The 27292-nt window shown below is 46.4% G+C and overlaps 1 protein-coding gene across 1 annotated transcript in view; it reads left to right on the top strand.

Moving 5' to 3' along the window:
- Positions 1–6957: 6957 nt before the first annotated feature.
- Positions 6958–27292, top strand: part of RAPSN (receptor associated protein of the synapse) — a 73543-nt gene continuing 53208 nt past the window's right edge. Inside the window, exon 1 of the mRNA XM_082270444.1 lies at positions 6958–7504. Within this exon, the coding sequence (XP_082126570.1) occupies positions 7076–7504 (429 nt within the window). The 5' untranslated portion in view covers positions 6958–7075. The remainder of the gene's footprint in view (positions 7505–27292) is intronic.

Raw genomic sequence — 27292 nt, 5'->3', positions numbered from 1 at the left:
GATGTTTGTGTGGTAGTATATTTGGACGATATACTTATCTATTCTCATTCCTTACCTGAGCACATAAAACATGTGAGATTTGTGTTGTCAAGACTACTTGCACATAACTTATATGTTAAATCAAAGAAATGTCTCTTTCATAAAGAGGAGGTACTATTCCTAGGATATATTATATCTAAAAGTGGAATCAAAATGGACATGAGCAAAATATCCTGCATTCTGGATTGGCCTGTGCCAACCACTCGCAAAGCATTACAAACGTTCCTAGGATTCTCTAATTACTATAGGAAATTCATTAAAAACTTCTCTGCGATTTGTGAAACCTCTCACACAACTTACAAGCACGAAGAGACCATTTAATTGGTCAAAGGAAGCAAATGGAGCATTCTCTCTGCTGAAATCAAGCTTTACTACTGCCCCCATACTATGCCATCCAGACCCATCCCTTCAATACATCTTGGAGGTAGATGCGTCTAATATGGCAGTAGGAGCAGTTCTCTCACAACGACCAACAAACACCTCACCTCTTCACCCAGTTGCTTTCTTTTCAAAGTCATTAAGTAGCCCCGAGGTGAACTACCCAGTAGGTGAGAAGGAGTTATTAGCCATAAAACTGGCATTAGAGAATTGGAGACATCTACTTGAGGGCACTCAATTGCCAATTCTGATATATACTGATCACAAAAACCTCCAATACCTTCAGACTAATAGAACTCTTTCCCACCGGCAGGTACGGTGGTCGTTATTCTTTCTGAGATTTAATTTTTTAGTAACTTACACGCCCGCAGACAAAAATAGAAAAGCGGATGCACTCTCACGACTAGCCGAGAAAGATTGCACTGAGGTTCCCTCAGTTCCTATAATACCACTTGAACGTATTATCGGAGTCGTTCGCTCACTGAAGGAGGAGATTTTGCACAGCATGAGGTTGGATTCACCTCCACCACAACTAACTACTGACGCAGAAGGCTTCCTCTACTACAACATTAAATTATACATACCCCCTACTATGCGAACCAAGATCTTAGAATTGTCGCATGATGTACCTATGGCAGGACATATGGGTATGACTAAAACTCTCAATCTACTCACTAGGCAATTTTGGTGGCCAGACATGAAGACAACCGTAAAAATGTTCGTTTCATCTTGTGATATCTGTGCAAGGTCTAAAATTGACAACACGAAACCATCAGGATTACTTTGTAGTTTACAGATACCCCAGGTTCCGTGGGAAGTGGTATCCTTGGATTTCATAGTGGAACTACCACCTTCCAAAGGATTCAACACCATCTTGGTATCAGTGGACCATCTGACCAAGATGGCACATTTCACCCCTATCCGAAAACTACCTTCATCCAAACAAACAGCAGAATTACTTGTGAAACATGTCTTTAAGTTACATGGTATTCCAAAAACACTGCTGTCTGACCGTGGTTCACAATTCATCTCAAAATTTTGGCTAGCTCTATGTCAGATACTGCGAATAGAGCGTAACCTTACTTCTGCCTACCACCCTCAGACCAATGGACAGACAGAGAGAGTTAACCAGTGCATTGAACAGTACCTGCGTTGCTATACTTCGTATCTACAGGACGATTGGGCAGATCTCCTCCCACTGGCGGAATTCGCCTATAACAACGCTACTCATAGCACTACTAAGCAAAGTCCGTTTTACCTGAATTATGGGTTTCATCCCACACTCCTTCCTCCACGTATCTTACCATCAAGTAATCCAGTAGCATCTGATTATCTTGCCCAGATAAAGGATTCTCTGGGATTACTCAACAATACAATATCTCATGCTCATAGCCAACAAAAAAAATACTACGACCTCCGTAGGAAACCCTCTCCCCAATATGCCATTGGGGATCTTGTTTGGCTTTCTACAAAAAATCTGAGACTAAAGATCCCTAGTAAAAAACTTGGACCTCTATTTCTGGGACCTTTTCCAATAGAGAAGCTTATTGGAAAAGCTGCAGTACAACTCACATTGCCAGTAGACCTCAAGATACATCCTGTCTTCCATGTGTCTCTACTGAAGCCCCATGTTCCTAACCAAGGAATAAGGCCTACTATCTCACCTCCACCTCCTGTACAAGTGGAGGGTGGAGAAGAATTTGAGATAAAAGAAATTTTGGATTCCCGTTTCAATAGAAGACTCCAGTATCTTGTACGATGGAAGAATTATGGGCCCCAAGATGACACCTGGCTGGATACCTCCGATATCCATGCCCCTAGACTGATTCGCAATTTCCACTCGAAATATCCAGAAAAACCAGTTCTAGAGGCCTTCCGGAGCCGGCCTTAAGGGGGGGGTACTGTAATGTTCCGGTACCTATGGTACCCTTGTTCCTATATTTCTCCTCTCTTTGCGTCCCATCTTGTATATACAAAGGACGCATACACCTTTAAGACCGGATGACATCACTGCCGAGCGCCGCTATGAGCGGCTATTTCAATCGCCGGTTTGCTCTCACTCATCGCTCGTTCAAACCCACATGTTCATCGCACCTACGCCTGAGAAGTCGGAGCTGCTGACATACCTTCCTTGCTGAACTAAGCCGGAAACCTCGCTGGTGATCCGTATCCCGCTACGGGATCACCCCTCTCCTCTGGACATTGTATTTCCTAACCTATCTAAGTGATAAGTACCCCGCAGGGGATTCTTACTAACCAATCTCCTACTGTCATCTACTGCAATTACCAAGACTATCTGTATCTTATCTATTCACTATCATCTGCATAAGACTGTTAGCTCTTGGGACTACCTTGAACTATCCTTGCACTAGGTTACTCTGTCTAAAGTATACTCCATCTGTGTCCTCTTACCATCTGCACTATACTTGACATCAGAACCTATCTGCTTACCATCACCTGCAACTCTCCTATACTACTTCTAGTGCTCACCATACAATAGCCTGTCTCTCATCTATATATCCTCATATACTCTATCCCTCCATTAAACATCTATTAATATATATATAGTATATAACAGGCTGTACACGGTGATGAAGTCCTGAGAGTTGGATATGTTGTTCAACAGATTCTCTACAAGGCTATTGAGTGTAATAATTCTGCAGCTGTAAATCCATCCGCAAACAAAAACGCATGAACGTTACAGACCTCAAGAAAGCGATTCACACCAGACATCCCATGAATATTGCTGAACTGAAACAGTTCTGTAAAGAGGAATGGTCAGGAATTACTCCTGACCGTGCACGTCTGATCTGTGGAAACGTTTGGTTGAAGTTATTGCTGCCAAAGGAGGTTCAACCAGTTATTAAATCCAAGGGTTCACATACTGATAATCAGATCACATTTTATGACCAATTTGTGCAGAAATCCATATCATTCCAAAGGGTTCACATAGTTTTTCTTGCAGCTGTATTTACTTCAATAGCCATGGCCTCCGATGTTTGTTTACATCTTGCTCTGCAAGTCTTCAGTATCCTGGCCACACCTACATAGATGCTCAGGATTAAGCCTGGTACACACTAGAAGTTTTCTTTCAGTTCACAAAAAACAAATTGTGTGTACCAGGCCTAAAAAAAACGTCAACTCCAGTCGGAGCTGCTGTACTCTCTATACGAAGTACAGCGATCAATACTTCCCATAGCCAATAGCTGACAGCTCTGATCTGGTACAGGGGTGGTCTGGCACCAGATACCATCCAGAACAGCTTTTCTTAACCTTTTCAACACAGAGGAACCCTTGAAATACATTTCTGGTCTAAGAGAACCCCTTCTAAAAATTACTATATCTTCAACTCATGACACATTAGTGTGACAGTCAGTGGGAAGAATGCTCCTTACTCTTGTCATCATTGGGAAGAATTACCCCCTTACAGATAGCTAAAAGGAACAATGGTGTAATTGGAAACTTATCTGAGAGGCAGAAATTGCTCAAGGAACCCCCTAGCAACCTCAAGAGGAACCTTGGTTGGGAAACCCCGAACTTGGAAGTATCTTATATCCTGCCTTCACGAGTGCTACATTTATAATACTCTTATACATCTGAGGAGACTATGTCCATGAGTCAGTCAAGTCAAGATCCTCCACCAAATCCTGTTCCCAAGCTGGCATATAGGGCAATTTCTTCCTTTTGAAATTTCTAGTTACTTGGCTGTCTGTGGCTTCTATACTTTGAGTGATTGCTCTGGATCAAGTGTGAAGTCAGAACTGCTGATCCTTATAGTTGTTGTGGGTCAGTGTCGAAGAAATCTTTAACACTTTTGGATCAGCATAAGAGCCAGTAAACTAGCATTTTTAACAAGAGGGTGACAACGGCAGCCTACATAACTTCTTAAAGCTTTCCTGTATAGCGAATCTGTGTCAGGCCCAAATAGGGCAAAAAGTGACAGGTTACTTTGATGAAGACCTCCTCAGACACTTATTCTTTCCTTCCCATCACTCCCACCACTCTCTTTGAAAGCTTTGAGTCACTGGAACCATAGCTTGTACAAGACTATGGGCTCTCTCCCCCTAGCATTGTCATATGTTCCTGCCTATGCAGAAATACAAGGTATTTCCTTCTGCTACCTGCACTGAATAGAGTGGAGTGGCATTGAAAGGTATGTTCTGCTGTGTATCCCCCCCACTGGATAGCTTAAGGCAGGGGTGGGCAAACTTTTTGACTCGAGGGCCGCAATGGGTTCATATATTGGACCCGGGGGCCAGACCAAGAGTAGATGGACAGTGTGGTCAGATGTAGATATGCCAGCATGCCCCCTTTCAATGCAGATATACCAGCGTGCCCCCTTTCAATGCAGATATGCCAGCGTGCCCCCTTTCAATGCAGATATGCCAGCCTGCCCCCTTTCAATGCAGATATGCCAGCGTGCCCCCTTTCAATGCAGATATGCCAGCGTGCCCCCTTTCAATGCAGATATGCCAGCGTGCCCCCTTTCAATGCAGATATGCCACTGTGCCCCCTTTCAATGCAGATATGCCACTGTGTCCCCTTTTAATGCAGATATGCCAGCATGCCCCCTTTCAATGCAGATATGCCAGCATGCCCCCTTTCATGCAGATATGCCAGCCTGCCCCCTTTCAATGCAGATATGCCAGCGTGCCCCCTTTCAATGCACATATGCCAGCGTGCCCCCTTTCAATGCAGATATGCCAGTGTGCCCCCTTTCAATGCAGATATGCCACTGTGCCCCCTTTCAATGCAGAGATGCCAGCGTGCCCCCTTTCAATGCAGATATGTCACTGTGCCCCCTTTCAATGCAGATATGCCAGGGCCCCCTTTCAATGCAGATATGCCAGTGTGCCCCCTTTCAATGCAGATATGCCACTGTGCCCCCTTTCAATGCAGATATGCCACTGTGGCCCCTTTCAATGCAGATATGCCAGGGCCCCCTTTCAATGCAGATTTGCCAGTGTGCCCCCTTTCAATGCAGATATGCCACTGTGCCCCCTTTCAATGCAGATATGCCAGTGCCCCCCCCCCCCGTGAGACCAGTGCACTCACTTCCCTCAGGCAGCGCTTATCTTCAGTCCCCCGGCGTCTCCTCAGTCCTCCCGCCTCCTCCTCGGCCAATGGCATGAGTTTTGCATGAGGACCCGCTTTCTGATTGGCCAGGAGGAGGAGCCGTGGGACAATAGCGAATTTTCATTCGCTATTGTCACACAATGGGCGGGCTCTGGGCGCACTGCTCTGTGCCCCCCCCCCCCCCCGGCCGCCTCTGCCGAAGTTCCTCAGGCGGCCTGGTACCATTTGATACACGGTACCAGTCCGCGGCCCGGGGGTTGGGGAACACTGCGCGCTCCGCGGGCCGGATTAAAAGGTCCGCCGGGCCGTAGTTTGCCCATTCCTGGCTTAAGGATTAATCCCCCCAATTATTCATAAAGCGATCCATTTGCTTTGCCCTTAATAGACAAAGCAAAGGTTTTCTTTTTTTATTACTTATTTTTTGAAAGATTTTCTTACAAATGAAGAAACAAGATTTCTGATAAACACACAAAAAAGTACAGCAATTAGTGTACATTAAACCTTTTAAGGTATGAAAACCCTGGACATGCATGAGACAGCACACATTGGATATCACATCGCTCGTGCATGTCAAATTTTGAAATGTGACTGTGTTCATGCAGCCAATGCATCTGCATCTCCATTACTTCTATGGGCTGCCTGTGCGTGGCTCCAAAGTGGGTCTGCACGGAGGACAGGACTGCTGAATGAGCCCCAAAAGGAAAGTAAAAGAGTAGATAAAAGCAAAGGTTTTCTTAAAAAGTGACTATGCACAAGCCTAAAACCAACTGATGTAACCGAGGCTGTAGTATAGATACTGCTTCACAAATAAAGTCAACGGAGTGGTATGTGCAGGGGGTTTATGCGACCTACTGTGCACCCCCTGGGTTACAATGAAGAGTTTCTTTTTAATCAGTGCTGCGATTTTCAAATGGATGTGGATCAGAGGCAAACCTGGGACCTGCATTGAGATCTGAAGTTTTTACATAATGTACATCTCTATTTGGCTGGAGGATTCAAAAAATGTTTTTTGTTGCCAGAATGACAGAAAATACTGTCTGCATAGAAGGCGGCAGCTGTTTGTAAAGTCTCAGTACTATTACTCGTAAGTGCACCATTTGCTCTGTATAATTGCCCCCCCCCCTCCCACAGTAGCCTGGACCCAGAAAAATGTAGCAGGCTGTTATGAAGCCCAGTTAATAGGCTGGAAAGAACGGAGTATGATCTCCTGTCATCTTAGCCCTCAAAATTCTTGCTGGCTCTCCAATTCATCGTTTGTCTGTCTTGGAGATATTTTTATACAGCTTCTCTCTCCTTGGGAGGGGTAGAGCCAGGGAAAATGAAACACACCACAGTTGTGGGGTTGGGAGACAAGGGGCCTTTTAAATTTGGATCTTACTGCATGTTTCTGTTAATGGGTAGAGGGTGGGCTTTTGGTGAGGCTCCGTTTCTGACCTTGAGTCACTAGTGCTGGCATTCCTTTGAAGAGACGAGCCGCAGATTGGCAGGGACAGCTGTGCCCAGCAGTGGGGGGCTGGGACCCAATCTGGCTGAATCTCACAACCTAGGCGTGTGCATTTCCACTTCCAAGCTGGGTTCCTCTATGTTTTCCCACCAGCGTTCTTATGCGTGTTCAATTGCAGGTCAGACTTGCAAGTTCCCTTTGGGAAGACTCTGTCCTTCGGGTGGATTTGTCACCTGTTTATCTAATCTGTCAGCTCTGGAAACTCCAGTCCCTTGCAAACTATGGCCTTTGGTTTGCTGTAGTCTTTCTTGTTGTTCCATCTGGATTCTAGTGGTTGTGTGTACGCTGGATTTTATGAAACTTCTGGGCGTGGAAATGGGTCAGGACCAAACCAAACAGCAGATCCAGAAAGGACTTCAGCTTTACCAGTCTAACCAGACAGAGAAAGCTTTGCAGGTTTGGACTAAAGTGTTGGAAAAGACCACAGATGCGGCAGGCAAGTTTCGAGTTCTTGGTTGCCTTATTACTGCGCATTCGGAGATGGGAAGGTATAAAGACATGCTAAAGGTAATCGCTGACTTATTTTCTCATTATGGATGCATATCGCATTTTTTCTATCAAAGTATCTTAGGAAAAACTACCTTTGTGGCCTTATTCTGTTACCAGATTATTTCTCGCACTGTAAAGTGGCAACTAAAGTCTAAATCTTTGTTGCTGTAGGAAAATGCAGGTTTTCACTTAAGTAGGGCCTAGTACTGGGAATATTTATTAATTTATGTACAGTAGCCCATAGCAACCAGTTATCCCTCACCACCTGGCAATACAGAATACTGTAGATAGAAAAAGAAACCATAACTGTTGATTACCTAAGAACTAATTTGCGCCTTAATAATTAAAGGGTCAGTTTACCCATAAGTGATATTTCAGCTGCAGATGGAGCCTTCTTATATCTCTATGCACTTAGATTTTTCCACCATAGTTTCTACTCACTTTGGAGTCTCATTTTTCCTGCTACAAAAAAAATGGGCTGTTCTACAGTGATCTGACCCTCTCCCATTGCATTTACCAATTGAAATTCAAAGGAAAAATTCAACAGTGAGAGTGGGACCCCTCTCCAAATTGCTGCAGAACGTGTGCATGCTAAGGATTTTAAGGAACAAAGATCTTAAATGACAAGTTCATGAAAAATCCCCACAGTTCCCTCAAACCTGTGACCTTCTACTCATAGGTCCTTACCTCCTCCGAAAGCTGCGGTCGCCCCTGCTGTGTGCAGCCCAACCTGTAAAACTCTAGTGCAGGGTTGCCCAATCTTTTGCACTAAGGACCTGATTGGGCCATACTTCTACTGTATGAGCAACACCTATGAGACGTTAGTGTTCAAGCGTTTGGCACTAATGTCGGAGGAGGATGGAGCCCTATAGTTCACAGCACATCTCTGCAACACATGCATGCAGATTCTCTATTTTTGTCACAAAAATTATAGAAAATTGATTTCTTTTCTAGCAAAAAAAGGTTTCTACAACAACTTCTAAGCGCCTATCCACACACTGTGTGAAGGAAGGGTTCTTGGGAGATGTAGTTTTGGAGAGCTTGCCTACGTCAAAAGGAACTAAAGTCCTAGCAGCTCCCTCTGCAAGAATTTTACACCTTGCTGCTGATGTCACAGTGAGTAATAAAACTGGTTCTTGCTATAGGAACTAGAAAAAATAAATAAATGCTAGAGGGGAAGAGGGTGGTATGGAGAGTAAATTTGGGTAATGTCTGGAGAGATACCCTTTTAAAAAAAAAAAAAAAACTATCTGTACCTTATGAAAAATTGCTGTTTGAGTATCATGTCTGGTTTTTTTTTTTTGCTAAATACGAAATTATTTATGAAAATCTTTCTAGAGAGATTTTTTTTTTTTTTTTAAATACTTATAGTACTCTTTTTTTTTTTGTAGTGTTTTCATGCAGCAACTACGTCTACCCTATCTTAGCTGTAAGCTACAAAGGAGTTATGCAATAGTTAGATCATTATCACAGGAGCCTGACACAATTCTTGACACTTCTCTACTGCTGTATAGTGTTTTATTAAATATACTTACTGTAGTCCTTTTGAAGCTGAAGTTTTGATATTTTTTTTTTTTGCAAAGTTACAGATGTCCAGCATGTGCCATACCTGCCCAATCCCTGTGGAAGATGGAAATCCTTGTAATAGCCATTGTAACTATATTGATTGCTGCTAACTTCCAGATCTTGTCCTGAGCAGCTACCCTGCTGCATAGTTAACACGTTGGGGGGGGTCACTTGATCGCATGGGCACCATTAACAGAACAATTTTCATTTTTTCAATGAATGCAAAGCATTTTCTGATTGAACGAGGTGGAGATTGCAATGTCACTGTCCCGCCTCTCCTCCTCATCCAATCAGAGAAAGCTTTGCCCAGAAGCCAGCTGTGTCTACTACTGTGATTTTTAGCTTCCTCAGGGTACCATCCAGGTTATGGCACATACATACTTACATCCTTCCAAACTAGACCAATGTAACTACATAAGAAACTTCAGCTTTAAAGCTTAACCACTTCAATACTGGCCCAATTCTGACACTTCTCAAATATATGTAAAAAAAACTACTTTCTCTTTTGTTTATTGACATACACATCTCCTTATCTTCTTGACCATTGGGTTATACTGCCCCCTACAGGAGTAGGACACTAGGCAGGAAAAAACTTGAATACTCCTATGGGGCAGTCCCAGGGGGTTTACTCCCACTCTCAGCTATAGGCACTCAGTTTTTTTTTCTGCCTAGTCAGGAGCAAGGACCTAGTTCCTTGCTAAGATCTCTGGTTCTGGCAATTTTTTCTTTTTCAATGGAATTTCTTTTCCTATCTTTGTTATTTTGTTCCTGTGAGAATCTACTATCAACTGCCGGACTGGGCGACAAACTGGATAATGTAGATCCAGATTGTCCCCCCAGTCTGGCCAGCGAGCGCACACAGGCCTCAGGTCCGCGCTAGATCGGCCGAGACATAGCCCCACTGGACGGGGGGCTGGCCAGCGAGTTAAATGTCGCGCATACAACTTGGCCTCGGCCTGAGTCGCAGCATTCCTCCTGGCCAACAGCCCCCCTATTCTGATGGAGCAATAGTCTGTCAGGAGTGGGGCCTACCCTGTTCCTGCTATGGTAAGTAGCTGTCCCCCCTCTGACCCTGGAGGTTTTTGGGGTGGACCTGGGCCCTTCCCTGGGACAGCCGACCCCCGGGTTCTCCTCCTTCCCATGAAGCGGTCCACCCCCTCAATGGTCCTCTGCGAACTTGTTATCCCCCATCTGCCCAACCCACCCTCCCCCTCCCCCCCCCATGCTCACATAGGGTTGCTATACCTTTTAGGTCAGTCTGGGGCATCGAACTTGTGGGGGGGGGGAGCACGCTGCCGGCAACCGGACTTTTAGGAGGGGGCTGTACCTGGTAAGGGCTCCTGCCAGGTCCCCCCTTCCTGCTGAGATCCTGTTCGGTGCTCCTAGGGTCCCCCCTGGGAGCCGCATGGCGCCGCGCTTTTCCTGTGACCTTTTGTGCTGTAGATTGGCGGCCATGTTTGTGTAGGCTGGGCGGTGATTTTCTTGTGGCTTTCTCATTAAAAATAGCGGCAGCCATGTTTTTGAAGCTATATAACCGTGATTTCGGCATTAGGAGCCCCTCCTCACCCCCTAGTGATGGCTCTTTCTCCTCCTGATCGCCGCATGGTGTGTGGTTTGCCTGGTGCTGTAAGTGCCTGATCAGTGTTGGTAATCCTTTTGTGGGGTTCTCTCTCCCCCTCTCTGCTTTAGCAGCGGTAGTGCTCTGTGCTGGGCCCTGTGGTGCCGCCAGCACAGTGGGGGTGTCCATAGCCGTGTTATACACTTTTTTTTTTGTGGGTCCCCCTCTTCTCTAATGGAGTCCCTGGAGCACATTTCCCCACCTGATCCTCTCTGAGTCTGCTGGGTCCCAACAAAATCCTTGACTGCACTGGCGGTCCTGGAGTCTTTAGTGTCCAAGGTGCATTTGCTCCTGGGGAAACGGGCTAGTAAAAAGCGTCCCCCGCCTTCACCCGCTTCATCTGTCTCATCAGATCCTGAATCTGATTTGGCCGCCATGGATGTGAGTTACCCTGCTGGGTCTGCATCCCCGCACCCTGCCTGCTCAGACAGTGATTCCTTTGCTCCTCTAGCCGCGCTTGAAAAGGCGCTGGTGGATGCGCTGATTGTGTCAGTGAGTGAAACTTTGAAAATGGAGGATGCAGCTGATGCTGCGTTGGAGGCGCCGGTCCCTTTTGGCACCCACAGGCTCTCCAAAGTGGCGAGGGTGTTCCCCTTTCCCTATTACTTTGATAATATTGTCACTAAACAGTGGGGTTGTCCAAAACCCACTTTTGCGATGTGGTATCCTTATGAGGATTCCCTGCTTAAAAAGTGGACGGTCCCACCTGTAGTGGACTGGCTGGTTTCCAGGTTAAATATAGCCACCTTAATTCCAGGTGAGGAGTCCCTGGCCTTTAAAGATCAGGCTGATAGGAGGTCGGAGGCTCTGACCTGCCATATGTTCACTGTGACTGGTTCGGCACTTAGGCCGGTATTTACTGTTGCCCTGGTGTTGTAAACTCTGACTTTTACGCCGGGACCTGGAGGGGGAGCCGTTTCCCCCTGCCTTTGCGGAGCTGGCGCATCAATTTGTCCAGGGGCTACAGTTTGTCTGTGATGCCTCTTTGGATGCAGCTCCTTTGATTTCCAGACTGTCTGTCTCAGCAGTAGTCCTTCGGCGTATTATCTGGCTGAAATGCTGGTCTGTGGATCAGCTTTCTAAGAAGGCCTTAGCTGATCTCCCATTTGTCTTTGCCTGTTGGCGCTTCCTTGGATGACATTATTTAGTGGCCGTACGGGGGGGAAGAGTTCGTTCACAGGCTTCCAAGGGCAAGGAGCCTCGTCGTAGACGGGGGCCATTCTTCTCGACTCATAAGAGGCCTTTTCGTCCCCCAGAGTCTCAAGACAAGGGATCTAAACCCTTCAGAGCCTCCACTGGAGGTTCCAGGAGGACCTGGTCTGGCAAGTAACGAGCAGGCTCTCCCAGGCCTGTGGACAAGGCTTTCTTTGCATTAGGGGGCGCCCTCACCCGTATCTGGGATGGGGGGACGTCTTCCCTGGTTTCTCGATCCGTGGGTCTCCGTGGTGAAGGACAAGTGGGTCCACAAAGTCATTCAGTTCAGCTACAAGATAGAGTTTCGGTCTTATCCTCCAAAAAGGTTCTTCCCCACCAACCTGCGCTTGTCCCCAGATCGCTTAGGGGGTCTCTTTGGGGCGGTGCAAGACTTGTTACTTCAAGGGGTGATTGTCCCGGTTCCAACTTCCGAATGTTTTCAGGGGTTTTACTCAAACCTGTTTACAGTTCCCAGGAAGCAAGGCAAGGTATGTCCAATTCTGGACCTGAGTCCATTCGCACGGTAGTGATGTCCCTACATCAGGGGGATTTTCTCTCCTTCTATCGACATCAAGGACGCCTACCTTCACATTCCACCAGCGCTTCCGCCGCTTTGCAGTGGGCGAGGAGCATTATCAGTTTGTGGCCTTTGGTCTCACCTCCGCTCCTCATGTCTTCATGAAAGTGTTGGCCCCGGTACTAGCATTGTTGCGTCAGCGGGGGATTGTGGTACTGGGGTACCTGGATGATCTTCTGCGAGTGGAAACTCCGACTGCTCTGATGGACAACTTGGAGATTACTCTGCGAACTCTGAGGGAGTTCTGTTGGATTCTGAACCTTTAGAAGTCTGCTCTGGTTCTGTCCAAAAGACTGGACTATCTGGGTCTGGACTCTGCCTCAGCCAGAGTGTTTCTTCCTCTGGAAAAACTCCAGAAATTGCAGGAGGCAATCCAGCTTCTGTTGTCCAGCAGACGGTCATCCCTCCGGGCTTGAATGGATTTGCTGGGCCTGATAGTGTCTACCTTCCTCGTCTCAACAGAAAGGTACAGAGGTTTGTGGCACGGTCTCTGGATACTCTAGCCGACGCCACAGATGCCTTAGTGGCTCCTCTGAGCTAGTATCGTCTGATTTATACCCCCCCCCCCTCAAACTTTTGGCAAGACTCCTGCGCAGGATTGAGGCAGAAGGGATTATGGTCATTCTAGTGGCTCTAGACTGGCCTCACCGGTCTTGGTTTGGCGATCTGGTACAGCTGGTCACCTATGATCCTTGGAGACTTCCTCTCAGGGAAGATCTGCTGTCCCAAGGGCCAATCTTCCATTCTGCTTTACAGTCGCTGGCTTTAACAGCTTGGCTGAAGGATAGAGGTTTGTCTGAATCGGTAACTCCTACGCTCCTAAAGGCTAGAAAATCTACCTCTAGAAAGATCTATCGTACTTGGAAGAGGTACATTGTGTGCTGTGAGTATCTTGGGGTTCACCCTTGCTCTTTTTCGGTGGTTTGGATATTAGCTTCAACGGGGGGGGGGGGGGGGGGGCTGGGTTGAGCAGCGCCTGGCCTTGAGTACCATCAAGGGCCAGGTTTTGGCCTTAGCGGTTTTCTTTCAACGTTCATTGGCCACACACTCCTTGGTGTGTACCTTTATCCAGGGAGTTTGACACATGGCTCCTCCAGTGCGGTCTCTATTGCTACCGTGGGACCTCATTTTAGTGCGGTCAGTTCTTCAGAAACCTCCCTTAGAAAATCTTCAGGGAGGTTCCCCTACTTACGTTATCCCAGAAAGTGGCCTTTTTGGTGTTTATTACTTTCTGTGCACAGGGTGTCGGAGCTGGCAGCATTGTCCTGTTGTTCACCTTACCTGGTGGTTCAAAGAGATAAGGTGGTTCTTCATCCCTGTCCATTGTTCCTTCCAAAGCTTCTCTCTGATTTCCATTTGAATGAGGACATTGTGTGGCCTTCCCTATGTCCTAAGCCTAGGCATCCTATGGAGATTGCCTTGAGTTCTCTGGATGTGGTTCGGGTGTTCAGAGTGTACCTGGAGGTAACCAAGTTGTTTAGGAAATCAGACTCCCTATTTGTCCTTATGGATGGACCTCACAAGGGGTTGGCCGCGTCTGTCACGACCATTTTCAGATGGATCAGAAAGACGGTGGTACATGCCTGTTCAATCAAGGGTCAGGTTCCTCCTTTTCCTGTTACTGCGCATTCTATGCGGGCGCTTGGTGCCTCTTGGGCCTTCTGCCATTAGGCGTCAGTGATGCAGTTTACAAGGTGGCCACTTGGTCGTCACAAAATTTTACAAGTAGATGTGCTGTCATCTGCAGATGCTGCTTTTGGGTGCAAGGTTTTGCAGGCTGCTGTTTGAGAGGACTAGTCCTCTTTGAGGGTGAATGTTTCAGTTGAGCTCCATGTTACCTGGTTGGCTAGGTTTAGCCTTTGGAAATTTTTTTCTGCTGTGTTTTTTTTCCCCACTCCTCATGTTTGACACTGCTTTGGGGCATCCTAATGGTCAAGAAGATTCTGGAGCTGTGTCCGTCAATGAACGAAAGAGAAAATTGGATTTTTGTCTTACCGTAAAATCCTTTTCTCGGATGTTCATTGACACACAGCACCCGCCCCTCTATTGAGTTGGGTTCTATTTCTTCTGACACTGCTTGTAACAAAACTAAGTACCTATAGCAGGAAGTGGGAGTATATCCCTTGGGGCTGCCCCATAGGCGTGATAAAGCTTTTTCCTGCCTAGTGTCCTACTCCTGTAGGGGGCAGGATAACCCCATGATCAAGAAGATTCTGGAGCTGTGTCCGTCAATAAACAGAGAAAAGGATTTTACGGAAAGACAAAAATCCAATATTTTTTTGCTAGAAAATTACTTAGAAAATGAATAAGAACCCTCCAAACATAATTTTAGCAGAGGCCCTATAGAATAAAATAATGAGTGTTGCACTATTTTATGTCACATAGTATTTGCGCAGTGGTTTTTCAAATGAAATTTGTTTGGAAAAAATGCACTTTGATTAATTTTATTGCACGCAAACACAATATAATACTCAAAACGAAAATATAAAAGATGTTACGTTGAGTAAATAGATACCTAACGTCATGCTTTAAAATTGTGTCCACACGTGGAATGGCACCAAACTACAGTACCTAAAATTCTCCATATGTGACGCTTTAAAAGCCTTTTATCCAAAACTTTTTTTTTTTTACTTTTTACTTTTACTGACCACTAACAGCCCACTAAACAAAGAGCCGGAACCGGAAGTGAGGAAATCCTCATCACTTCTGGTTTTCATGGTCACAGGGAGGAACAACGTTAGTTCCTCTCTCCTCCTCTCTGTAAAGTGACCGTGCTGGTCACCTCGCTTCCGAGCCTGGGGACCCCCTTCTGCCACCTGCAGAAGTGATTGAGTAGCTGTTCAGCCACTTGAATCACTTCTGCTGAACAGGAAATCTCTGGCTCCAAGTTTTCATACTGTGATGATGCCTGGTGTAGGCATCATCCCAGAATAACCACTTCAACTTAAGTCCTATAGTCTTGAAGTGGTTAAAAAAAGCATTCTTAAAAAAAGCATTGCACTAAATTAAACCTTGGAAGAGGTTCGAAAGCTAGGATCGAAGACTACTCTTTGCTGCAAATAAAAGTGTATCTAAAGCCAAAACTAATTTTTCTAGTTTTGGATGGCCTGGGGGATTGGTAAAAAGTATGTTTGGTTTTTTCACAGTCAATGCTGGGGAGATTCATTCTCTTTATTTGTCCTGCTAACTGTTCTCACAGAGAGAGAGGGAGGATAAATCTAACATTTTGATCATAAAAACAGGAATAGAAGGGACATCTTTACATGTGGACACTTGAGGACCTTTTCTGGTGCCTGCTGTCTAATTGTGGCCATACACTATACAAGAAATCGGCCGAAATTTGGTCATTTGGAAAGTTCGTTCAATTTTTCGGCCAGTTAATGGGCACAAATCGGTAATCGGTTGTGACGTTTTTGAGCCAAACAAAACGAAGGACAAGCATGGAAATTTTCTGCCGAATGAACAATAAATTGAAAGGTTAGTGTGTTTTTCATCCAAACTATTTGCACTAGCTATGTGAAAAAACGAAAAAAAAAATTATTCATTTATGTCCATTGAGCAATTTATCGGTCATTACATGATGGCAGGATCGTCTGCTTTCATGTCCTTTTTCGGAAATTAGGTTGAACGATTTTTTGTACAGTGTATGGCCAGCATTAGAGGGGATTTCTTGTCACCTTCAGTGAAGGAAAATATCCCCAATGTGACACAGATAGTAAAAAAAACTGAAGGGTTTTTATTCATTACCTACTCCATATAAAAAAAAAAGAAAAAAAAAAAGTTTTCTGCCAAGCCTAAGGGCTCTTTCACACGGACGTTCCGTATGTCCGTAAATCACCCCATCCGTTTGCGGGTGATATACGGACATAATGCATGTCTATGGGATTGCGGATGACCATCCGCTGACATCCGATTTGTGTCCTTTTTAGTTCTGTTCCGTTTTTTGGAACGGAACAGAACCCTATTTTTCCTTCGTTAAAAAAATGGAACTGATGCAAAATCGGATGTCAGTGGTGTCAACAGCTGACATCCGCAATCCCCATAGACATACATTATGTCCGTATATCATCCGCAAACGGATGGGATGATATGCGGGCATACGGAGCGGATGACACAAGTGTCATCCGTGTCCGTGAAAAAAAAAAGTGCTGCAGCGGAGATAAAAAACTGAGCGGCCGTGTGAAAGAGCCCTAAAACTGGCATTGCATGTAAATACTTGGTTATCACAAAAAAACACCTCCAACAGGCTCATAGTGTACACCAGTCTTTCCCAACCTTTTAAACACAGAGGAACCCTTTAAATAGCTTTTCAGCCTTAGAGAACCCCTGCTAAAAGTTACAATATCGCCACCTCATAATACATTAGTGTGATGGTTAGTGGGAAGAATGCTCCTTATACTTGGGGGCCTTTGGGAAGAATTCTCCCCTTATAAATAGCTAAAAAGATTAATGGAGTCAGTGGGAACTTATCTGAGAGGCAGAAATCGCTTTTTGCTCAAGGAACCCCTAGTAACCTCTGGAGGAACCCTGGTATACACATTACTTAGACCCAGTGGTGGCTGGTGCTCAAAATCTTTTTTGGGGGGGGGGGCGCAAACAGAAAAATGTAATAGGCATTGCTTTGCGGCAAAAAACGCTGTAAAAAATTGTGTGACTTTGAGGTCACAAAAGTGTGAAAGGGGCCTTCAGTAATTAAGGTATATCGTGCCCCCTTTCAATGCAGAGAGACCAGCGTTCCCCCTTTCAATGCAGAGAGACCAGCGTTCCCCCTTTCAATGCAGAGAGACCAGCGTTCCCCCTTTCAATGCAGAGAGACCAGCATGCCCCCTTTCAATTCAGAGAGACCAGCGTGCCCCCTTTCAATTCAGAGAGACCAGCGTGCCCCCTTTCAATGCACAGAGACCAGCGTGACCCCTTTCAATGCACAGAGACCAGCGTGCCCCCTTTCAATGCACAGAGACCAGCGTGCCCCCTTTCAATTCAGAGAGACCAGCGTGCCCCCTTTCAATTCAGAGAGACCAGCGTGCCCCCTTTCAATGCGCAGAGACCAGCGTGCCCCCTTTCAATGCCCAGAGACCAGCGTGCCCCATTTCAATGCCCAGAGACCAGCGTACCCCCCTTTCAATGCACAGAGACCAGCGTGCCCCCTTTCAATGCACAGAGATCAGCATGCCCCCTTTTTAATGCAGAGAGACCAGCGTGCCCCCTTCAATGCAGAGATCATCGTGCCCCCTTCAATGCAGAGATCATCGTGCCCCCTTTCAATGCAGAGATGCCAGCTTGCCCCCTTTCAATGCAGAGATACCAGCGTGCCCCCTTTCAATGCAGAGATACCAGCGTTCCCCCTTTCAATGCAGAGATGCCAGCGTGCCCCATTTCAATGCAGAGATGCCAGCGTGCCCCATTTCAATGCACAGAGACCAGCGTGCCCCCTTTCAATGCACAGAGACCAGCGTGCCCCCTTTCAATGCACAGAGACCAGCGTGCCCGCTTTAAATGCAGTGACCAGCGTGCCCCCTTCAATGCAGAGATCATCGTGCCCCCTTTCAATCCAGAGATGCCAGCGTGCCCCCTTTCAATGCAGAGATACCAGTGTGCCCCTTTTCAATGCAGAGATCATTGTGCCCCCTTTAAATGCAGAGATGCCAGCGTGCCCCCTTTCAATGCTGAAATGCCAGTGTGCCCCCTTTCAATGCAGAGATCATTGTGCCCCCTTTCAATGAAGAGATGCCAGCGTGCCCCCTTTCTTTTTTTTTCAAATATAACTTTATTTTTAGAAGACAAAAGGGCATACAACAGAACAAAAAGTGAATACATAACAGCCAATCCATCATACAAAAAAAAAAAAAAGCCAGGTCATCCTAAAAAGTAATTTATATCTTCACTGCCCCCCCCCCCCCCATAAACTCCCACAAGAAGGTTACATTAACTTTATATACCTTCCCACAACATATAATCGTAACTGGCAGTAGGATAAACCCTCAGTTTGCCCATCCATTCCGTGTTGCCCTTCATTTATTAGAACAAGACAGCCTTAGCTGCATTAATTAGATGGCGCACCACCGATTTTTCATATCGTTGTGTAGGAATATCTGATGGATGAAGCAAAAAAAGAGCCGGGTCCTCCTGAATAGAATATTCCGTAAACTTTTGAACAATAACTCTAACCTCAGACCAATATATTAAAAGTTTCGGACAGGACCAAAAGATATGGAGTAATGTTGCGTGCTCCCCCCCGCAACGCCAGCAATTCGCCGACGTGTTCGGGAAGATCCTGTGGAGTTTGTGTGGTGTTTAGTACCACCTGGTCAATAGCTTGAAATTGGTCTCTTGGATTTTGGTACAAATAGACGATTTAAAGGACAACCGAACAGTTTTCTGTATTTGCAATGGTGTGAAAGTACGATATAAGTCAGATGCCCATTTGGTCAGACACGGCAGAGGAGGTCTATCCAACGGAATCGTTAATAGACTATATAATAAAGAAAGAGTATGTGGCAGGGCCCCCTCTTTCAGGCAATATTCTTCAAATCTAGTCAAGCTACGTGCAAAATCTGCCGGGTTCGGTAAAGTATGTAAAAAGTGATGAAGTTGCAAGGCGGACCAAAAGGTAAGCCTAAAATAACCATCCACAGTCGTCAAAGTCTCCAATGCCGGACAGCTATCCGATACCAGGAACTGGGCGGCCCGAGTATATCCAGATACGCCCATCCTCACCAAATCTGGTGACGAAAAGCCCGGCATAAACCGCGGGTTTCCGATCACAGGAAATAATGGAGAACAAGAGGGGGCAAGAGAGTACCGCACAATAGCCTGATGGCATATTCGCAACGTAGTGCCCATAAGGGGGTGAAGACGCAATTGCGATGGCAAATCTGGGTAGCACCAAAGTGCACCCCTAAGAGGAATATTTGTCTGTGCTTGTTCTATTGTAATCCACAGTTTGGATGCCTGGTGTCTGCACCAATCAACCACTCTACTCAGATGCGCTGCCTGGAAATACTTCTGTATATCCAGGAGCGCTAAGCCACCACAAGCTTTTGGTAAAGTCAGTTGCGACCGTGCTAGGCGAGGTTTTTTCTGTGCCCATACAAATTTAATGAAGAGGGAATGGATCAAGTGAAAATACCGGGCAGGCAGCCGAACCGGGAGCGCCCTCATCAAGTAAATGTGTTTGGGCAATATACTCATCTTTATCAAGTTACACCTGCCAAACCATGAGTGAAGACCCGTATACCATTTGTCCAAGAGGGAGCGTGTCTCTCTGATCAGGGGGGGGGGGAATTCAATTCATAGACCCTAGGCAGACATGCTGGAATAAAGGTACCAAGATAGCGTAAGGCCCTATCGGTCCATCGAAAACCAAAACTTGTTTGTAGAGTGCTTAGGAGAGGAGGATGAACCCCCACTCCCATCGCCTCTGATTTACTAAAATTAATTTTGAAGTTCGAAAGGGATCCATACCTAGTCAGTTCCTGTGTTAAATTAGGAAGGGAGATGGTCGGGTTAGTCAATGAAAACATAAGATCATCAGCATAGGCAGATATCTTGTAATGACTTCCCCCAACCTTCAATCCCTGGATATCTGGGTTCAGGCGTATAGTGCAAAGGAGGGGTTCCAACGAAAGAGCAAATAATAGAGGGGACAAAGGGCAGCCCTGCCGCGTACCATTATTAATAGGAAAAGGATCAGATAGACCACCGTTTACCTTGACCCGTGCGGTGGGATTTGAGTATATACTAGTGATCCAACGCAGCATATTACTTCCCAAGCCTATATATTTAAGGACCGTAAACATAAAACGCCAATTCACCCTATCAAAGGCCTTTTCTGCATCAGTATTAATAAAAACGCTCGGGATTCGGGAACTATTAGCCACGTGAATCAGATTTAGAACTTTAGTAGTGTTGTCCCTAGCCTCTCAGCTAGGAACAAAACCCACCTGGTCAAGGTGAACTAGGTCAAGGAGATGTGGGGCTAAACGATTAGCCAGTATTTTCGTGAAAATTTTCAAATCGATATTAAGTAATGAAATAGGCCTATAGCTGCCACAAGATGTAGGGTCCTTTCCTTCTTTCAAGATAACAGTAATATGTGCCGCTAAGATGTCCCTAAGCAGGTTGACCCCTTCCTTCGCAGAGTTATAGAATCTGACTAGGTATGGGCCCAAGATAGAAAGAAAAACTTGAAAATATTGGAGCGTAAAACCTTCCGGTCCAGGGGCCTTCTTCAGCTTCATGGCACTTATAGTCTGTTGAACCTCTGCCAGAGTGATCGGTTCGTCTAACTGTTCTCTTATCTCAGTAGAGAGTGTAGGAAGACGGGATTCTACAAGATAATCCTCCATTACCGGAGTAGAGATAGTTGCGTCCGTCAGTGAATACAATGAAGAATAAAATCGGCCAAATTCCCCCACAATCTGTTTGGGGGGTGTCAGCTTATGGCCTTGCGTTGAGACAATATTAGGGACATAAGTTGAAAGTTTTGGTTCTCTCACAGAGTATGCAAGTAATTTCCCACATTTGTCTCCATATTCATAACCCCGGCCTCCACTCCGCTGTATGGCCACTTTAGCTTTAAACAACAGGAGATCTGTTATTTGTTGACGCGTTCTCACAAGCTCAGTCTCCAGAGCCGGTGACGTAGCGTGTTTATGTTGAGATTCAAGACGACGCAGCATATCTAAAAGCTGCGTTAATTGTTTATTGCGTTCCTTTTTAAGTCTAGATCCATGTTGAATAAGGAGCCCCCTTAAGACGGTTTTATGGGCCTCCCACAGATTCCCCATCTCGCATTCCTCCAGATCGTTTATCTGAAAATAGTCCTGCAGTTTAGATGAGATGTCCGTCAGGACTTCAGGGGTCTGTAGGAGGCTCTCGTTCAACCTCCAAAAGCGTTGACGAGAGGCAACAAAGTCCAGCAAGGAGTAAGTAAGCATTACCGGCGCGTGATCTGACCATGTTATATCCCTGATTGTTGATGTTTTAATCGCATGGAGCTGCCTATGCGGAATTAAGAAATAGTCGATTCGTGAATAGCACTTGTGAGGTGCTGAATAAAATGTGTAATCAATGCAGAGATGCCAGCGTGCCCCCTTTCAATGCAGAGATGCCAGCGTGCCCCCTTTCAATGCAGAGATACCAGTGTGCCCCCTTTCGATGCAGAGATGCCAGCGAGCCCCCTTTCAATGCAGAGATGCCAGCGTGCCCCCTTTCAATGCAGAGATATCAGCGTGCCCCTTTCAATGCAGAGATATCAGCGTGCCCCCTTTCAATCCAGAGATGCCAGCGTGCCCCCTTTCACTGCAGAGATGCCAGCGTGCCCCCTTTTCAATGCAGAGAGATCATCGTGCCCCCTTTCAATGCAGCGTGACCAGCGTAAGCGGGCCCCCCCGCGAGACCAGTGAACTTACCTCAGGCAGCGGCGGCTTCTCCTTAGTCCCCCGGCGTCTCCTCGAGTCCTCAGTCCTCCCGCCTCCTCCTCGGCCAATGGCATGGGGTTTGCCTTTTGGCCAATCGGGAAGCGGGAGGACCCGCTTCCTGATTGGCCAGGAGGAGGATCCGTGTGACAATAGCAAATTTTCATTCGCTATTGTCACACAATGGGTGGGCTCGGGGTGCACTGCTCTGCGCCCCGGGTCCACCCTTTGCTGAAGCCTATTAGAGCCTCTGGCTCTAATCAGGTGATTTAAAAAAAAAAAGCCCCATTGAACTCCATGCGTCCGGCGCCCCGCATGCAGATTAGGGGGCCGGAAGCATGGATAGGGGGGGCGGCACCCCTGCGCCCCCAATGCACCGGCCGCCACTGCTTAGACCCATGAATAAAGAGGGGCTACACACCCCAAAATTACAAATGGATGTATCATTTTGTATGAAAATTAGTAAACACTGGTAAAGATCCATAGACTTGCGAAATAAAATATAGATCCTCCACACCCATACACACTCATGTTGTGGACTTGTTTCTTTTGGAGTTGTGTATCCTATGATGGACATACGTGTAAGACTCACCATGACTTTTGAACCACAAATATTGGAATTCAAAAAGAAGGTACAACTGAGGTGAGTGTTCAGCATCACCACACACCCACCAATAGGTTTACTTTTTTTTTTTGTTTTTTATCTGTGTGTCTGCTGGGGAGGTTCAAAATTGTACAGTTTTCTCAAAGGTAAGGTGAGGGGAGACTTCCAAGTGACAACTATCTAAGAGGGGATTTTACTTTTTTGGAACAGGAAGTGAAAAGGAATTTCCCCATTGGGACACAGTAAAAAAAAAAAAACTGATGGGTATAAATTACCTAGTCTATCAAATAGCTAAAAAATGTTTTGGCTGTAGATATGCTTTAAAGGATAAGTTAACGTTTCATAACATGTTACACTCATATCCAGGGTGTAACATGTTACTAAATGAGCATCCCCTACCCCCTGGGTCCCCATTGTGACAGCCGGCCAGTGATCTTCTCCCCACACCCACTGTCACAATAAAAAAAAACTAAAAACGTGGCCCTGTGGAGCTCCCCCCTACCCGACCGCATCATTTATTTACAAAGTTCTGTGTATGGGAGAACTACAACTACCATCATCTATTGCAGAAGGAGGCTTGTGGTTCTCGAAGAACTCAAATAGTTTATATGTGCGCTCCTAGGTCGCAGGGTGTCTAGGCGCACAAAAGGGGGGGTTTTAATTAAGGGTGCCACATCCTGAGTTATATAGTAGAGAGAATGGGAGGGGAGTAATTGGACTTTATTGGCACCGATATTAAAATTGTATATTTTATTGGAAAATTCACAAAAACACATTAATGACAAAAGCACAAAAAAGAGGGATAAAAAGGCCAACATACAATATACATATAATGCAGTAAGGCGGTAAAGCCTCAAAACAGTGTGCAAATCGCATAGCCTGTCAGGTACTAATAGTTGTAACAACAATCACATAAATTACAGAGTAACCTGTGTTCATGAGGCGGCCATAGAGAAGGATAATGACCGTCTCTAAAGGTCGTCTGTACAGAGTGGATACACAGATGTTAGGTTGAGTCCCAGCTGCCCTACATGTTTCGCTTAACCTAGTAAGCTTCTTCTGGAGCATGTGGTGAAAACAGACATCTGAGAAAGATTTCAGGTGATAAGACCTTGTAATGGACCAAGCCTGTTAGGCTAGAATAATAACGAGGGGGGTCGGTACGCTGTGGTTGGAGCAAACTGCCTAATACAATTGCCGGAAATAACATGAGACAAAGTACTTCATATAACATAGGTACAGATCAAAATCAAGGGCTCACTGTCATGGAAATCCGATCCCAAAAAGGGATTGTGTAAAGAGGCCGGAGGAAAAGAAAGCCCCGACCTACAGAACCAAACAAGGGCAGGCGAGGTGGGTACACCTCCTATGCCTAGGACCCAGGTTTATTAGGCACGAGTATGCTACCAGTACAGCGACCGTATGAATACCCCCCCCCCCCCCGGACTACCAGGGTGCCGATCAGCGCTCTTGGTAGTTCATTGATGCTTCCTGTCATCCTACAACTGATACAATGACATTCTGCAGGAGCCTGAGATTACACCTGTGACCTGCCGGTCGGGGGTGCAATGCTGTAGACTCAAAATAGAAGAAATAATAAATGCACTTTTTTTTTTTAACTACAAAAAGATGTGCATTTATTAATCCTTTTATCTTTTTAAAAGGTGAACTTATGCTTTAGGATAGAACTAAAGGCATTTTTATTGCGGCAGTGCGGCCCTCCTGGGCAAACCGACATAGACCTACGTCAGTCGCGCGCCTGCAGCTAAGGGGCAAGCACACTCGGCAGCGGGGAAGCCGATGTACAGGGCAGGCGGCTCTGATTGCCGCCTGACACCCGCGATCGCTCCCCACTGAGAGAGAAGAGCGTTCAGCTGTTGGAAACACAGCTGACCGTTCTTCTCCCTGGAATGATCCTAGAGCCCCTGTGATCACAGGTCTCTATGATCATTTCACAAGCCACCCCCCTCCCCACAGTTAGAATCATTCCCCTAGGCTCACATTTAACCCGTTGATCACCCATAATGTTAACCCCTTCCCTGCCAGTCTGCCGCAATGTTGCAGTCCCACTAAAAATCTGAGATCGCCGCCATTACTAGTAAAAAAATAAAAATGACATAAATCTTTCCCCTAGTTTGTAGACGCGATAACTTTTGCGTAAACCAATCAAAACCCGCTTATTGTGATTTTGGCCTAAAAGGATGAAAAATTTTGATTTTTAAATAATTTTTTTGTATGGGAATGTTATATAGCAGAATGTGAAAAATATTGTTTTTTTTTTCAGAATTATCGCTCCTTTTTTGTTTATAGCGCAAAAAATAAAAATTGCAAAGGTGATCACATACCACCAAAAGAAAGCTCTATTTGTGGGGAAAAAGGATATCGATGTTATTTTGGTATAGTGTTGCATGACCGCACAATTTACTGTTAAATGACGCAGTGCCAAATCACAAAAAAAGGTCTGGTCGTTAAGGGTCCAGAACTGGTTAAGGACCCAGCTGACAGGAAGGCGGAGGCTGTGGCCTGCAATATGTAAACATATGGCTGGTTCGGCACTGAGGCGGATATTCACTATTGCCCTGGTGTCGCAGACTCTGACTGAATGGGCTAGGATTTTGCGCTGTGACCTGGAGGGGGAGTAGCTCCCCCCTGCCTTTGCTGAGCTGGCGGACCAGCTGGTCCAGGAGCTGCAGTTTATCTGTGATGTCTGTTTGGAAGCGGCTCACCTAGTGGTTCGGCTCCCTGTTTCGGCAGTGGTCCTTCGGCGTGTCTTTTGGCTCAAATGCTGGTCTGCAGACCAGACTTTTAAAAAGGCCTTGACTGATCTTCCCTTTCAAGGAGATCGCCTGTTTGGTGCTACCTTGGATGACATCATTTAAGGTCTCACAGGGGGGAAGAGTACCTTTCTTCCATAGGCTACTAAGGGCAAGGACCCTCGTAGTAGACGTGGGCCCTCCTTCTCGGCTTCCTCAGGGTCAACTGACAAGGGATCGGAGCCCTTCGAGGCATCCTCTGGAGGATCCAAGCGAACTTGGTCTAGCAAGTCAGAGCGGGCTTCTCCAGACCCACAGACAAGTACCGTTCAGCATGAAGGTGCACTCCCACCCATATCTGGGGTAGGGGGACATCTTTGCTGGTTCCTGGACCCGTGGACTTCCCTGGTACAATTTAGGTGGGTCCACGAGGTTCGGCTACAAGATTGAGTCTCTTTCATACCCTCCGGTACGGTTCTTCCTTCCAACGTGCGACTGTCCCCGGTCTGCTCCTTTTGGGGAGGTGCAAGACCTTTTACTTCAAAGGGTGATGGTCCCGGTTCCGACTTCAGAACGTTTTCAGGGGTTTTTACACAAACCTGTTTACATTCACCAGGAAGGAAGGCAAGGTGCGTCCAATTCTGCACCTCAAGACGCTGAACTGCTTTCTGCGGGTGCAGAAGTTCAGAATGGGGTCTGTTCGCACAGTGTCGACTTCCCTGCATTAGGGAATTTTTTTTGCCTCTATCGACATCAAGGACGCTTCCAATATGTGTCGGTCTCCAGCCTTTCGTCCGCTTTGCCGTGGGAGAGGAGCATTCTCAGTTTGTGACATTACATTTTGATCTCGTTTCTGCTCCTTGGGTCTTCACGAAAGTGTTTGTCCCGGTGCTAGCATTGTTATGCCAATGGGGGATCACGGTACTGGGCTACTTTGACGACCTCCTTCTGTGAGGGGAGTCTCCTACTGCTCTGGTGGAAAACCTGGAACTTGCCATATGAGCTTGAGGGTGTTTGGCTGGATTCTGAATTTTCAGAAGTCTCCTCCTGGTTCTGTCCACAAAGCTGGACTATCGGGGTTTGACTCTGGACTCGGCCTTAGCCAGAGTGCTCCTTCCTCTGGACAAACTCCAGAAATTGCAGGCTGTAATTCGTCTCCTGCTGTCCAGCAGATGGTAATCCCTCCGGACTTGCATGCGGTAGCTGGGCCTGTTAGTCTCTACCTTCGAGGCGGTTCCGTTTGCACAGTTCCATACTAGGTCCCTGCAAGGGAGATTCTGGCCAAATGGGACAAGAATCCACAGTCTCTGGTCAATCAGATCCGGCTGAGATGGGGAAAGAAGGAGTCCCTGATATGGTGGCTACGTTCTTCCGCGCTTCGGCTGGGCACATCCCCCCCCGTATTGGACAGTGGTCACCACGGATGCCAGCCTGTCCGGCTGGGTAGGCGTCCTCGGCAAGCATTCAGGAAGAGTCCAGACTACCAATCAATGTCTTGGTACTCAGATCGATCAGACTGTGCCTGGAACATTGGACAGATTGTCTTCAGGGATGTCCAGTGCACATTGAATCGGACAGTGCAACGGCCGTGGCTTATGTCAATCACCAGGGGGGCACAAGAAGTGTCCTGGCAGCTCTGGAGGTAGCCGGCATTCTAAGGTGGGCAGAACGGTCCTTTCCAGGCCTCTCTGCCGTACACATTCCCGGGGTGGAAAACTGGCAGGCGGATTACCTCAGTCGGCAGGAGTTTGACCAAGGGGAGTGGTCCCTTCATCCAAAAGTGTTTCATTAGTTGTGTCTCTAGTGGGGCATCATTGAGGTAATTTCCATCCTGCTTTACACTCGCTGGCTTTGACGGCTTGGCTTTTGAACGCCTGGTGTTGATGGACAGAGGTTTGTCAGTGAGTCAGTGATTCCAACGCTGTTTAAAAGCTAGGAAATCTACTTCTAGGAAGATCTACTATCTTACATGGAAGACGTACATTGCACGGGGTGAGTCTCTTGGGGTTCACCCTCGCTCTTTTTTTGGTGGCTCGGATCTTGACCTTCTTTCAATAGGGGGCTGACCAGAAACT

Source organism: Pelophylax lessonae, assembly GCF_965119305.1.
Source record: "Pelophylax lessonae genome assembly, chromosome: 10".
NCBI classification, from domain to species: Eukaryota; Metazoa; Chordata; class Amphibia; order Anura; family Ranidae; genus Pelophylax; species Pelophylax lessonae.
The sequence above is the reverse complement of the archived record's forward strand: the minus strand, read 5'-3'. Positions and strand labels throughout refer to the sequence as shown.